Source organism: Haemorhous mexicanus, chromosome 3 (assembly GCF_027477595.1).
Source record: "Haemorhous mexicanus isolate bHaeMex1 chromosome 3, bHaeMex1.pri, whole genome shotgun sequence".
Taxonomy (NCBI): Eukaryota; Metazoa; Chordata; class Aves; order Passeriformes; family Fringillidae; genus Haemorhous; species Haemorhous mexicanus.
In genome coordinates, this window is record NC_082343.1 from 55,912,528 (window position 1) to 55,927,398 (window position 14,871).

General features: G+C 36.5%; 1 protein-coding gene across 7 annotated transcripts in view; it reads right to left on the reverse strand.

The window, feature by feature from the left end:
• Positions 1-14,871, reverse strand: part of ZDHHC14 (zinc finger DHHC-type palmitoyltransferase 14) — a 94,696-nt gene that overhangs the window by 33,312 nt on the left and 46,513 nt on the right. For 4 of the 7 annotated variants that reach the window (XM_059841915.1, XM_059841914.1, XM_059841917.1 and 1 more), the window contains one exon: positions 8,043-8,215. In XM_059841915.1, the coding sequence (XP_059697898.1) occupies positions 8,043-8,215 (173 nt within the window). The remainder of the gene's footprint in view (positions 1-8,042; positions 8,216-14,871) is intronic. The other 3 variants (XM_059841919.1, XM_059841916.1, XM_059841918.1) reach the window with 1 other exon arrangement.

Below are 14,871 nucleotides of genomic sequence, written 5' to 3' on the forward strand. Positions count from 1 at the left end.
CCCCTAAATTTATTACACTTGGAAAACAGATCAGCTAAGACAATAGGGAAGTTAAAAAAAATATTTTTCCAGTATATGAATGAAAATACATTTCAAAGTCATAGTCAAGTTCCTTGAACAACTGCATTTTAAGTTGTTCTGCTTTCATATGGGGCTTGTTACAAAAAGATCTATGACTTGTATTTGAGCTCCAATTGTTAAAAATATCACCCACAATTTCAATTTCTGCCAATTACACAGCCTACAAATTATGTATTTTCCAAAAGGGCAACAAGAAAGTCTCCCACCTAGCAAGGCATTCAAACTGGCAACAGCACAGCTGTGCTAGCAAAGGTGCAATTATACAACGTGCTGATTTGGTAGCAAATCCAGCTTAAGGAGCTCTCATTTGCAAAGTGCTCACCCATAAATATGATCCATAAACATGCATCAATAAATAAAAGTCTTTGTGGGACACTACCATAAACCTGACCATTAAAACAACCAGACTTCAGAAAACTCTAATGGAGAAGAGGATGAAATGAAGGGGGCAATAGCTGAGATGGATGGAATCTAGGTATAAAGCTCCTAAACATCCATTCTGAGAATGAAGTGGTGAATGCTAAAAAAGAGCAGCATAGAAGCAGCCTCCTACAGCCTGATGAGGTAAAGACATTCACTTGTCTTGAATGTCTTTATATATACATAAAGCAATATAAAGCAATTCCTGCAATGTGCTTGTGATGCTTGGCCAGGTCCTACAACCTGCACATGGAAGCATGAATTATTGTGTGGCTCCCATAACTAGCAGTTATACTGATTTTGAACTCAAGGCCAATGCTACTTAACAAATATTTCTGATTAAGTAATGATACCAGTGTATTTCAGCGTATAAGCTGAAAAGATGTTCTTTGGAAGACACAGCACTACTGTGCTTATAGTATTTCAAGCTTTCGAGAGACATGGATGTTACCTAAATCCAGAAGAAAGGGAAGAATTTCTTCTACTTCATATTACATTAAGAAATCTTCTGGTGACATTATAACCAATTGGCTTGTAACAGTCACAGTCCTTCTAGAAATCTTTGGGCATTACAAAACACAACGTTAGACCCATTTGGGACCATATTTTGGTTGAGATAAGACTTAAACTGTGAACATAAATATAGGTCATTAGCCCTACAAATTTATTTTATTGAATAAAGCATTTAACACATGGCATGTTCATTAAAAACCCAAATATTTTCATTTGATACTCAAATTTAGGTGCATAATTATAAACAATACTACTAAAGCCCGAATTTTAGGTGTAGCTTTGTATGCTAGAAATACTGATGCATTGAATTTCCTAACATAACAGTAATATTACAGATTTTTTTCTTTTACAAAATCTTATTATTCATGAGTATGCACATAATAATTGAAAGAAAATAACTTAAATCGGTCAAGGGGAATTGTTTAGAGGGAAAATGCTCTTTTTCCTAGATAAACATTTATTTTGTAAAAGGCACATTGACTAAACCCAGTATTTCCCCTCCTTTCAAGAAGCTCATAAAGTGCACCACAATTATTTTAGATGGGCTCTGGCAGAATCTCAAAGGCAACTTCTGTCTTCTCTGGTGGAGAAGTGAGACTACTGTCCAGCCCATTTTATTTACAACACCAGTCTTCTAAGAGGATTTCCTCCCAAACATTTGCAGGGAAGTTCACAGAGACAGCAAATCCTAGCTCTCCAAGGCAAATTAATCTTGAAATCCAAGGGTGAAAGCTCATGCAAATGAAACAAGTGTAAACAGTCTTGCTGATTTTCCAGGGACTGAGAACTTTTCTCAAAATCCTAAATTGCATAATCAAACCTGAATGTTCCAGTCTTTCTGTTTACTAACAGCTTTTTCCTGGAAACAAGCTGCAGAGCAAGGTCAAATGTGCTTGGATTTAATACAATTTATCTAACCTAAATGTGCTAAACATGTCCTGGTCTCACTGTGAATTTTCAGAGTGTAGTTTGCCTTCAATTCAACTGCTCATACTTGGGGTCTAACACAGTTAAATTTTCAATATATGAGGTCTCTTTGAGGAACAAAAAGATTAACCTTTATGAAATCACCTTCCCCAAAAAAACTGTGTTTGATCACTGCTACATTTCACTCATCCAGCCTCTTACTGATGTAGTAATGCAAGTTCTTTCAAAAAAAGGCTAAAATTTACCCACTAATGGGATTGCCATCCATCCTCTCTGTTCTGACACATTTTGTAACTTCTCTAGCAGGGTTAACTGTTCATGCACTAGATGGGGCTCCAGCTTTTTTATTACCATAATTACAAAAATCCCACGCAAGCAATCCATATCCTTGCAAGACCAAGAGACCTGAACGGCTCCAAGAAAGATACTCCAAGTATTTAATGGAGATACAACACCACCTAGCAACCTTCTAATGGGACAACAAACTCCACTTAGATTTCTCAATGCTACAAACAAGTAAGTGGTGCTGACAAAATACAGAAGCTGCAAGTTTGTCTACATATCCCAAGGACTCTCCTGCTCAACCAAGAGTTGGATTTTTTGGCCAACATTCCTAAGGACTTGAGACAAACAGCCTCTAGAAGGCAGCCCTACATTGTCTCTATACAAGCTTCATAACCATATCATGCAATGTTTGTTGACAACTTTAAAAGGACACAATTTCAATCTTCAAACAACATTATTTGAGAAATCAGTAAACTGAAACTATTCTAATGTTTCCTGAGGACTAAAGGAAAAGGTAATGAAAAGAATCTTTATGTATAACCCATAACATCTGAAAAACAACAGAAAAAATTCTAACCAAAACAAAACAAAGCCAGCCAACAATGCAAATCTCTAAGAAATGTCTTCCTATGTGTTTAACTGTTCAAATTTAAGGTACCTGTTTAACAACAGTGGGCTACAAGACAAAAAAGTAATTTATTTCTTGGAAGGAAGAGAACCTAAATAAAATGCTCCTGTTTCAAGACAGTAATCTCAGGGACAAACAGCACTGGGAACCTGGTTTAGACTGAAACCAGCAGCTGCTAACTGCATTCTTCACATAGTTTTTCATCTGATAGCCATCAAGAGATACTGAACACATATTGCTCCTAACTTTAAGGAATTGCTGCCCTAGATTCTTCTACTATAATGTATTATTTTCTTAAAAGTAGAGTTTCATGATCTTCTTGAAGCCTAAAATTTCCTGTGAATGGTATGCTCATTCCCAGAAAGAAATATAATATTTAGTGATTTGCTGAGGGAAAGAAGCATAGACAGGAAGAGCTTTCTAAGACTTACCTGACACACAAAGTAATTTCACTATATTTATTTCAAGAATGTTGCTTAAGGGTGTGTATCAGGTACAACTATAGGCCTGGGAAGATGGTATCCCACTTTTGTAAAGAAAGCAAAATGTGATAACCACAAATAGTATGCAATTCGTTCAGGCCACAGCCAGTTCTATGAAATGCCTGTGCTGTGGCATGGATTTAATTTTATAAGGCTATAATGAAATCCAATTGTGCATTTCAAAACAAAAGAAAGGCAGTCAAGGAATTCTGAGGGAGTCTCAAATGTGGTCTTGAGCATCAGCGTAAATTAGACAGCCAATTTGCAGAGATATTGCGCCTGTGTAGCTCATACATTGAGTTCAGGGCTTGGAAAACTCAAAAGCGAGCAAGCAGAAGCTGTCCTGTGAACTGGCCTGAGCTAATTGTACAGATTAAAGGAGGAAGATACACATAACTTATGACAGCCTGAAGAAAAATCCAAAGCCTTTTAAGGCTGGAAGAATAAGGATAAATCACCATGACCATCTTTTCAATTATCTGCATCACCTATCCGATGCAAGATTGATATTGTGGAAGAATTGTTAAACTTTTATACATCAACTGGACAAATGCTTTCCTGCTTACAAAACCCATTCTCCTAGACTGGGTTATCCTTCTAAGCCTTCATGTTCAGAAGTTCACAATTTTTCCACTTGAAGTGACTTGACACTGACTTAACTCCAAGAAAGACATGTAACTGCAAAGAGGCTACAAAATAAGACTGCTCTTAGTATTTGTATTTCCACAGAAGAAAAAGCCCCTCTCATTATAATATTTTGTGTGATTGCAGAAGCCATGCTTACATGCATCATGACAATAATGTAATTACAACTAGGGTATCCCTGGAAAAATTACTTTTCAATTTTAATGGAAGTTATAATTGAAGTAGAAATACTACATCAGTACATTTAATGCTGCATTTAAAGAAAGAAAAAAAATCCTGCTGAATTTCAGTGAAATCACAGCACTTTTATAGTAAATAAAGTTACCCTCAGTTATTTTTACATTATATAAGCCTCATACATCTAGTTGCTTTTGTTCTATTATGTTATATGAAAACTCCAGCAAACTGGAGTGTTTTAAGACTTTTGCTTCTCCTCTCTCTTAGACCAAATAAATGTATGAGTTAAATATTCTTACAGGTCCTGTTTTCCAGACTTCTCAGTTTAGCTGCCTTCCTCTTGAGTTTTTACATATGTTGTAGAAAACCAGAAATTAACTGAGCCCTCGTCACCACTGGGTATCCCAGAATGTCACTTCTTTTGCTTCATGTAACCACTCTTCTTCTATCATGCCCCAAAAAGGATTCCTCCTTTTTGTCATATCACAGTGCTAACCCAATCTGTTTGGAAATAACACTCAAGTCTCCTCTTCCTGCACCATTCACCACTTAGATCCCTTTCCATTAGTATTTGATTTCCACTTGTACTCATGCATTTTGTGGTTTTTCCCTAACGCTACTCAAACTATTTAAAATACATTTTAAAAAAATCAAACCCGGTAATTGCAAATTTCTCCATCTCAGCAGCAACTTCAGAGTTAAACATATTCCTCATGAGCCCACAATCAGTCTCTGAAAGGTCCTATTTGAGCACTTAGCATTTGCTGCTAGAGTGTCTTTTTGAAAAGGTACTTACTGACTTTGTGGCAATTTCATCTAGAACTTATTTCCTAAACTTATATAGAAAGAATCCTATGCAGGACACCATCAAGAGCTTAATTAGAGTGAAAAATTAGGCAGATCTTCTGCTTTCCCACCAAGACAGTTACTCTTACAATGAAGGATATCAGATTGGTTACACTCAATTTCTCTTGAAATTCTTTGTTTCTTGTTTTGAGACTTAAATAGCCACAAGCCCCAAACCTTTGACAGTCACAATTCTTATAATTTGATCATGTACCATGTCTTTCCAGACAGAGAATAGTTTTTAGTGATAGAATTGACAGATTTCTATTAAAGCAGAACACTATATAAACCAATAAAGATACAGGATAGTGGATTAAAAGACTTTTAAACTACAACTACTTTCTTTCTTCTTTTTCTATCAGCTATCAAGAAGCATACAACTTATCTTCTGAGATCAAAGCAGTGTTGAATCCTACAGATTGTCCTCTGCTATTTCTCATTTCCCAATTACACAGCACGCCTTCAGCTTTTCTTTCTTCCTCTGACCTCTAACAGAACCTGTCCTGTTGTTTTCTACTGCTCCTTGCTGATTGTAACTGACTTTATTTTCCTTTTGCCTTTCCCAATATGCTTGTGCCATCCTTTTATACTGACCTTTAGGAACTATCTCCACTTCTGGCACTAGTATCTTTTTGATTACAATCAAATACAGTCAAAATGGCCTCTTATTACACTTCCCAACATTCCTCTGTATGAGGATAGCTTGATGATTTGCATTAAATATAGTATTTTTGAATAACAGAAGTTCCTTTTGGTTTTTGGACATTTCTTTTTATTTTTTAAGTTCTTTTCACTTTTTGTTTATCTATGAACACAGCAAATTCTCAAGAAATAATTGCTTTCTATTCCTGCACACAGGGGGTGGAAATAGCAGCAACACAGCTCTGTTAGTTCCTCATTCTTCATCTGAAGAAGGCTGATAGCCTAGGTAGAAATATTTTTTGCTCTTAATATGACCACCCTGTTCCCAGAAAGTCACCTGAAAGGACAAAACTTCTGTAGGTGGTCTTATTTTGAGAACCATTCTTCCCAATCAGCTCATCCTATTCTATGCCTTCTAAAGTAAAAAAATAAAGTTTTATACATTTCAAGAGAACTTGAAAATAGCATTCTTAAATCACAATTCCTTGTCTTGGAACAACGGTTTCTCAGTGCATATGTAATAATTTCTGGTAGGCTTCTTCCGAAAGAGACCAGTAGGGCAGGGTAAGACTCAAGTATCTAAGAATTATTTCAATAAAATATAAGCTATAGATAGGATAGGTTACATTAACACATTTTAGCAGAGAAATTAATTGGTAAAGGCATTATTTTTAGGTGAGTTATCTGAAGAACCTCCTTGTCTAAAATAAATTACTGTTAACCTTGCACCCCATCTTTAGAAGGCACCTCAAGCTGAAAGGTATAGCAAGTTACAAGGGAATCCAGCCTGCATGATAGATTTGGAAAATCTAGTCTTCTTTTCAGCTGCAGGAGCCATTCAGCTTTTCCTGCTACACAGATACCACTCCACTAGGATACACCTTTTACAGGCACATAAAAAACCCCATACTGTAACAGTACAAAAATGTTTCTTTCCACTTCCATTGTTGAATCCAGAATCACAATTTTAGGGCAGAATGATTTCTTATAGCTACCTAGCTTGTTCCTCTATTACACTTGCCATGAGCCCTCATGCTTGGGGACTCCACATTTGCTGCCACTGTAATTCCTCACTTCAGTATTCCACTGGCCCTTCTTGGAAGAGTACTGCCTTTGCTACTGCAGAAGAAAAGGAAAAGACCATGGCTTTGATCAGCTCAGCAGCCTCAACCTGGAACAAGTATGCAATACCATTTAAAAATAATTACCATTTTTAAACACAAGTTCTGAAATTGCTGCACACGGGACATTTTGACTGTCCCCTCTAGTAAATTCAATTTGTATTTTTAGTTTTGTATTTCGTCAAAACTCTGACAGATGACAACATAAAATTATTGTTGTGAGCTGCTTATTTGAAATCATTTATTTCTTGACATAGATCAATGTTTCTGTGAACACAGGGCAAATAAGCAATTCCTTGAACAGGATCAATAAAAGTAAACCATAACACGAGTTACAAAAAAGTGCTAAATGAATGCTTCATTATATTTTTCCATATTTTTATGCACTTCTGAAATTCAGATAAATAGCAAACGTTTTAATACTTCTATCATAAAAAGCCTAGGACTGCACTATGGTATTAAACATCAAGGATGCTGCCAGTATTTCTCTTGTGCTTCCACAGACCTGTTACCTGTCTTTTCAATTACATGAGTAAGCATTTCTCTGAAACAGCTTCAAAAAATTGGAACTTCCACTGACTATCATATCAGAGCAGATATAGTAGCATTTAGTAAGGTTGAGTAGCCTACTAAGCACACAAACCCACTATTTATGAAGCAGCTCTGCAAACTCATTCTGTGTTCTCTTATCCAGGTGGCACATTTTAGCTATTCAGCACATTTGTACCTGTAGAAGTCCCACTTACAGAATTTAGTTAACAGTGCTCTAGCTAAGCAAGAATGGTTCAAATCCAGCTCTATACTTTAATTATGCTGGCTTTACTCAAAAAAAAAAAAATTTAACATTTTTACTGTCTATTAACACAGAGACTTATCTGACTCTTTTGCAGTATAAATAACATAATTAAATTCAGTTAAATTCTGAGAATACACTGTTTTAAAAATGCACAATTGTAGATCTTTTGTAATATCAGCTTTCTTGTCAAAAACACTTCAGAAAGTATTCTCTTATGTACCACAGAGAAATTTCTACCAGACTTGCTGAGAAGTAGTTACAGTAATAACTATCACTGTAAAAGGCCAGGGTTTTGTTTACTTTCTTGGTGAAGAACTGATCAATCATCCTTCCACAGGAATCACTGCAACATCACCAGACATTACAGCTGCAGAAAAATCACTGTGGCAAGGTAGGAGTAACTCCTGCCACGAGCAGAGCAGCACACTGCCTTCACACAGTACATGCACCCTCGGGAGGAAAGCGAAGAGACAACAGACCTTCGGTGTTACCTATTTGTCTCTCTAGATCTGCTGCCTCATCTGGTGTTGCGCGGGGGAGGACACCAGGGTCACTGAAACTAGTGCGCAGCAGGGTCCCCATCACGAAAAAGAAAAGAATCCCACCAATTGCAGGTATAGCAGGCGTAATCTTCTCTGACAAATACGGGCAACTGGAAAAAGAAAAAGAGTCAACAATCAGCAACACATAATGCAACTTGCTCTCAAAAACTCTTTACCTCTATAAATGCATATGAAGAATTCACTTTCTTCTCTTGATGCATTACTTGCCATGGAATGTTTATTGAAGCTGAAATTTCTATTTATGCGTTCTGCAATTTTTCATAACATGTTCAATATAATAAAGGCACAAGTAGCATAATAATGACCTCACTATATGCAATACTCATTTACATAAGAAGATAAAATATTTTTATCGCAGCATTATAAGCTTATATATTTCTTCACCTGCTGCCCAATTACATAAAAGTAAATTGGGCAGAGAGAGGAAAGGAAAAATAACCTGAAGAAGCCCATTACATGAAGAAATAAGCCACACTGAAATACCTAATTAGGTCTATAAAATGGATTTATCACCCAACAGAAAGATGGTGCTCAAGAACATGCAACGCATTCCTTTAACAGTCTTGGTGCATATCAAAATTTTAACGTCTCTACTGATTTTTCTTAACCCATTTCTTGGAAGTTAGTAAATCTGTTTACTCGTTTACAAAGTAAGAAGAATGCAAATGATAGTTCAACACACCTGGGAACAAACAATCCAGGGGCATGTCTATAGCAACATCAACAGTCCGTGACCAGGGCAAAAATGGCTCTATGTTTACCAGATTTACAATGTACATGCAGGGTTTAAGACTTGATTATAGTTTAATATTTTCCTCTGTGTTTCACATATGATTAAAATCGACAGAAAGACTGGAATCCAACCAATACAAAAATACAAGTATCTCTTTGCAGCTCTGCAAAAAGAAGGGATATGAACACTGATATTACAGAAGCACTGCAGCACTATCTTAGAAAACACACAGGCTGAAGACACTCTTCATAGCTCTTATAATTAAGTAGGTGTGGGTAGAATACCAAGATGGTTTCATGTACTTCTGATGTTTGCATAAGAAGTCATAAAATAAGCCTAAAAACAGAAGTCAAAAATCAATAAGTTCTAAGCCTTAGGGCTTCATCTAAAGTTTCTTCATCAAGTTTAATTAACATTATCTTCTCTATTTCTGCTGACTGCCTTAAATGATGATTCAGACGTGCAAGCTTTTGCACTGCAAGTCAGTTAACCTCAGTGGAATGTTAACTCGAAGCAAGTGATGACAATGTCAGCTCCACCGTCCATCACTTCTGCAACAGGAAGGTGGAGAGAATGGAAACACTTTTCATACCAGCTGCCATGTACAAAGCATTTATCTCCCTGCATAACCCTATAAAAAATATTTGGTTGCTTCACCAAACCTAGATGGTTTCATGGATGCAGTGAGTACATATGAATTACATGGTGTACACCATAACGAGTGAAAATCATCTCTCCCTACATTAATGCGATACTACAGGTGCAACAAGTTACAAAAGATTAAAAAGATACCTGGGATTAAAAAAAGAAGAGGCCCAAAAGATACTGGGGTTTCACATAATAAATAGACAGCTAAAATGCTAGGAAACATCTTTCAAATGTATGCTTTTAGGAAAATCTTAAGAGACCCAGATTTATGAAACCAGTACTAGCTAAAGGAAGCAGCAGCAAGATGTAAGCCTTGGTAGCTATGAGCTTTGCTCCTCTCGTGTCAGGAGCAGCCGGTCAGAACGAAGAGAAGCTTTCATATAGCATCAATGTCCTGCTCAATTTATTTCTTGCCACAAAGGACTACTGAAATCAAAACCACTGTAATGTGCTCAGAGAAGAGTACAAATAGACTGCAAGAACATATTTTTAAAAGGATTAGAGGGAACGTGTACATTAATGAACACTAAATATAGCACAGTTCTCTCACTCTTCTATTGCATTATTCATTACATGTACTCAAGAAATTGCAACTGTGCCGAAGTCTGTTGACCAAACAAGAGCTCTATGTGTGTGAAAGGTAACATGAGATAATCTCAGGGTAGCACAGCAGGCACAGTACTATTTCAACACTTGCCAACACAAAACCAGCAATGGCATTACATACACTAATTCTCACAGGATGGAAATTAAGGGCCATGACTCTAACATGTCTCCTTTTAACAGTAATTTCATGCAAAATTGGTAGAAAGAAAAAATTGATGTGCTGAAATACTAAGAAAGCCCAACATTGCTAAAAAGCGATGTTTTCAGTACAGTAAAAAAGCATGGAAAAAAATCTGTCTCTGCCTTGCTGAACCAAGTCCACCTGCAGTGAAAAAATCCCCACCCTCAAAGCCCTGTATAATCTTCACAACAAGCAAGTGTGAGGTAATCTGCTTTGCCTAAAGTTGCTTTCAAGGCTTAACAGAATATATTTTACCACCTTTGACTTGCAATTAATTCAGCAATAATGCAGAAAAGACTGAAGATGGCATCTCTGGGAATAATAACCAAGTCATATCCCACCAATTAAAAAATTATTTCAAGCTGAGAAACCAGTTTCTTACAGCAGCTCCTTATAGATATTCAGACAGTAAGTCTGGGCAGGACCACGTAACACAGCCTGATTTATGCACAGACCATATAATATTACATGAGCTCACAGAGAGCTCAATGACATCTCTCCTTTAAAAATAGCCAATTAAATTTTGAAATACTTGTGAGATAAATCTAAAAAAGCCAAACCAAACAAAAACCAGCAGATAACGTCAGACCTTTCTTCTTCACATTTGTTTAAAAAAAGACAAAAAAATCTTACTTTTCCTGAGCTATTAAAAAATTTATGAAATATGCCTTCAACTTAAAAACATGGATCTTAGCTCAAAATTGTGAAAAAATCTGTAGAAATACACTTGCATATTTATATATTTTATATTTGCATGCTTATATAACAAATGTATTTGTACTGCTACATTAAGTCAATATTATTTTAAACACTTCTAGTGTTACTACTCTTAGAATTGTCAAATACTGAACACAGAAAAAGATTATCCCTCATGCTTGCTCAGATTCCTTAATTAATTTAATTGAGGATGTATCCCTTCAGGCAGCAGCTTTCCTTGGATATGACAAGAAGTATCTTTTTTGGAGGGTATTCTCAGTGATTTTTTAAAGCAAACACTAGTGGGTATTTCCTGACAGCAAATTTCAGAATTTTCCCTGCAGAGGGAATCCCTGTGCAGAGACCTGCCCACTGCCAGTAACACTTTGATAAACAGCAGAGAGCTCCAGGACAGATGTCTGTCCTCCTGCAGAGCAAGCAGTGACAAACCTTTTCCAAGTGGCACTTGGTGACGACTAGATGTGACCTGACATCCTCGGTTTACATCTTAGAAAGGATAAAACAGTTGTTCTAAATCAGCATCTCTAAGGACAGCAAGTACTGACTAGGTCTATCCCAGAAAACACATTTTTAGAAAATATTACTAGACCACAGACCCCATTAGAAACTGTTCCTGTGAAAATAGCTTTTTCAGACAAGAATGTTTGGATCCGCATACAGCAAACTGTAACATAACTTGAAGTTTTGAATTAATTGAGAACTTTGATACTTTTAGCCCTGCTTTTTGCTTGGCTTCTCAGCTGCTTTTTTGAAGCATCATTTGAAAGTTTGCATGAGTGTAGGAGGGAAATAAAATCTGGTGGAAGACTAGTCTGTCACAGCTCGATAAAAATAAAAACACCCTGGCACAGAAGAGATAATTATCAAGCATCACCCCTGTGAACAAAGGATGCAGGGGAAGTACAAAAGCAACTCTTACCACCCAGCAGCCCTCGTAACTGTGGAACCATACTCCCTGTGGCTACTGAGATCAGCAGAAAAATACATCTAGAAACTGTGCTGAGGAGCGCAGTCAGAGTCCTACAACTTTCAAGCATTGTCATTAGAAAAGGGGAGGAAAGAAAAGAAGCCCTCTAAAGGCCTTTCCTGGAAAGATGATGACTTTCCTGAAAGGTTCACTGACAGTAATTCACTGATGGGGAGACTCAGTAAATGATAAATCTATCCACTATGGGTATCTGAAGAGGGGCTGAGCCTGTATTTAAAAAAAAAAAAAAAAAAACAAAACCAAACAAACCAGGGTTTTATACACTGAAGTATTTAAATTAATATTTGCTCAGTTGGCATGTGGAAAACAATAAAAGCACAAATTTAATGCAAAGATGAAATAGCTATCACACTTAATTACACTAATTAAAAAAAAAAATAAAAGCCCTACAAGCTTGGCTTGCAAGACTGCTAAGAGGATACTCTATGTCAAGCTGTTCATCAATATAAAACTCTTTGCAGCAGATATAAAATATATGTACCCTAGGAAAAATACAAATATAGTTGAGCGACGTAACATAAAGAAATAAAATTATTGTTGCTTTTCCTACATCACCAACTTTGTTTCTGTTTCTGCACGTACTGCCTGTTTAATATACCAGTGGCTATTGGCATGCAGGTCATGTCCAGCAGAAGAGAGAAGGCTGGCACTGGGCACCCTGGGTTCAGCTCCACATGTTACAAGTTAACATCTGAATGAGACTGGGCTGCTTTCTCTTAAACTAGCCCAAGGGGTTTGTTTCTCCTTCCACTCTCATTTATGGCTCTTCTCAGCTTACCCTTCCTTTCAACTTCACTACATCATTGCTCCAAGCCACTGTCCCAAACTTCTGCCCTTATGCCAACACAAATCTTTGTCAGGTTCTTTTGTGAGCCAAGTTAGTTCACTAAAATGTATGAAAATGACACCACTTTGTTGACTTCTCTTTCTGTCTCTATAACAAACCAAACATGCACCTGAAAAGGATATTAGCACAAAGCAAGGGAAAAAGAAGCACACACGAAACCACAGGGAGCGGGAAATTTGGACAGTGGGAGGAGACCTCAGTTTCAGCAGCTGTCAGAAGGGTTTTCATTCAGACCACAGCCTCCTGTGAAACCCTGTTCTAAACTTGACCTCTTCCAATTTAGAGATGGCAACAGAATACCCATATATAGACAGATTAAAGGCAAAGCAAGACTCTGGGCTAGAAGAACAAAAATAGCTTATAACTTATTTTTCTAATGATAAGTTGCCAGTGCAGCCAAGGACATGCATGAAGAACAACACGGGCAGAGGAACACGTAAAGATGAGCAAAACGTGAGGGCACAGCAAAACCTTGGAAGCTGCTGCCTGATAAAGAATTTATAAAGATAAACAGGACAAAGAGAATGATCTGAGTGAAATACTTTCACTGTTTGGGGGTTTGGAGGCTTCCTTCTTTTTACTGGTTTTTTTCAGAAGCATGCTGCTGGTACACAAAAAATGTGGTATAATTTGAGTATAGATTAGTCCAAGTAATGTAAATTCCTAACAAGAGTAGCTAAGGAAGTTTTGCATTAGTTTCCTACATCTGCTTCATTCTTTTGTACAACTTTAAAAATCCTTTTGCATTGTTTGAAGGGATATTAAGGGACACACAGACTAATTTCAATAGGATTTAAAATTTACTTTTAAAAAGTTAATTTATTTCATTATTATTTGTTTTGAGCATTCTTTCTAAATCATACACTCCCTCATTTTACAATGGTAAAGCAGTTTCAAAAACTTATTTGATAAAATACAAGACAAAAATCACTCTTCTGACAATTTCCTTCCTTTTAAATTCAGCAAATCTGGAATGTTGCAAGCATGTGAATTCTATGGAAAACAGAATAGTTGTCAAACAAAAGGCAGAATGACAACAGGAACAGAAGCGATAGTCAGAATACTGCCTCCTCATTGTCTTAATAATCTCAGATATAATGTCTTAATCAGAAAGGCATATTTATTGAATGGATTCAGATGAGAGCCATTGTTAGTTTATTCTCTATTTTTCAGTATTAGATGCATCTTATTTTTTCAATACTTGCTATATTTCTTGGGGCTAACTCCATTTAAAATTAATTCTAATTGAAAATAATTTTTAAGTGGAAACACATATAAACTAGTAGTGATTCTAGCATGTAACTAAGTATTCTAGCCTCTACCAGCACATAGAAACAATTACTTAAAACTAAGAAGATTAATATGATGAAATCCCACAGATTACTGAACCAGCATGATCCTTAAACCTAACAAGGTAAGTGTTTTATAGGTTCTCTCCAACCTATTACAAAATAAAATTAGCTTAACATTACCCTGAACAGCAAGCTAAACAACTGGTCTTCCAAGTTTCATGCAGAAAGTGGATGCAGTTTGGTCTTTAAAGCTGCTCAAACCCATGAGCAATTACTAAGCATGAGAGACTTCAGAGACTTCTCTCCTCTGGCTCAAACCTGCAAGCATTCCATGGAACTCCTTACAGCACTGACTCAATTAAATTGTAATGCATTACTATTGAAATAAGACTTACACTGGTTGAATTCGAATGTAGGAGTTCAAATGAAGCAAAGCAAGCACTGTTGATTAGGACATTGTAGAAGATAACCACAAACTCTCTCCTACAAGTAAAGATCTCAAGGGTTTAATGCAGCAGATATACAACAATCAAAGTAACAGCCTTGCATGACCTCCCAATTTTTATTGCTCTGCGAATTAACTCTAACAATCTGCTGTCAAACTTCAAAGCTGGAATAAATAAAATGCATAATGCAAAATGAACCTGTCTATGAATCAGATGTGATTACTGAAGCTCCTACAAGGGCAATTATATTTTACTTTGTTCCAGAGATAAGGAACGTCTTTGTTTTA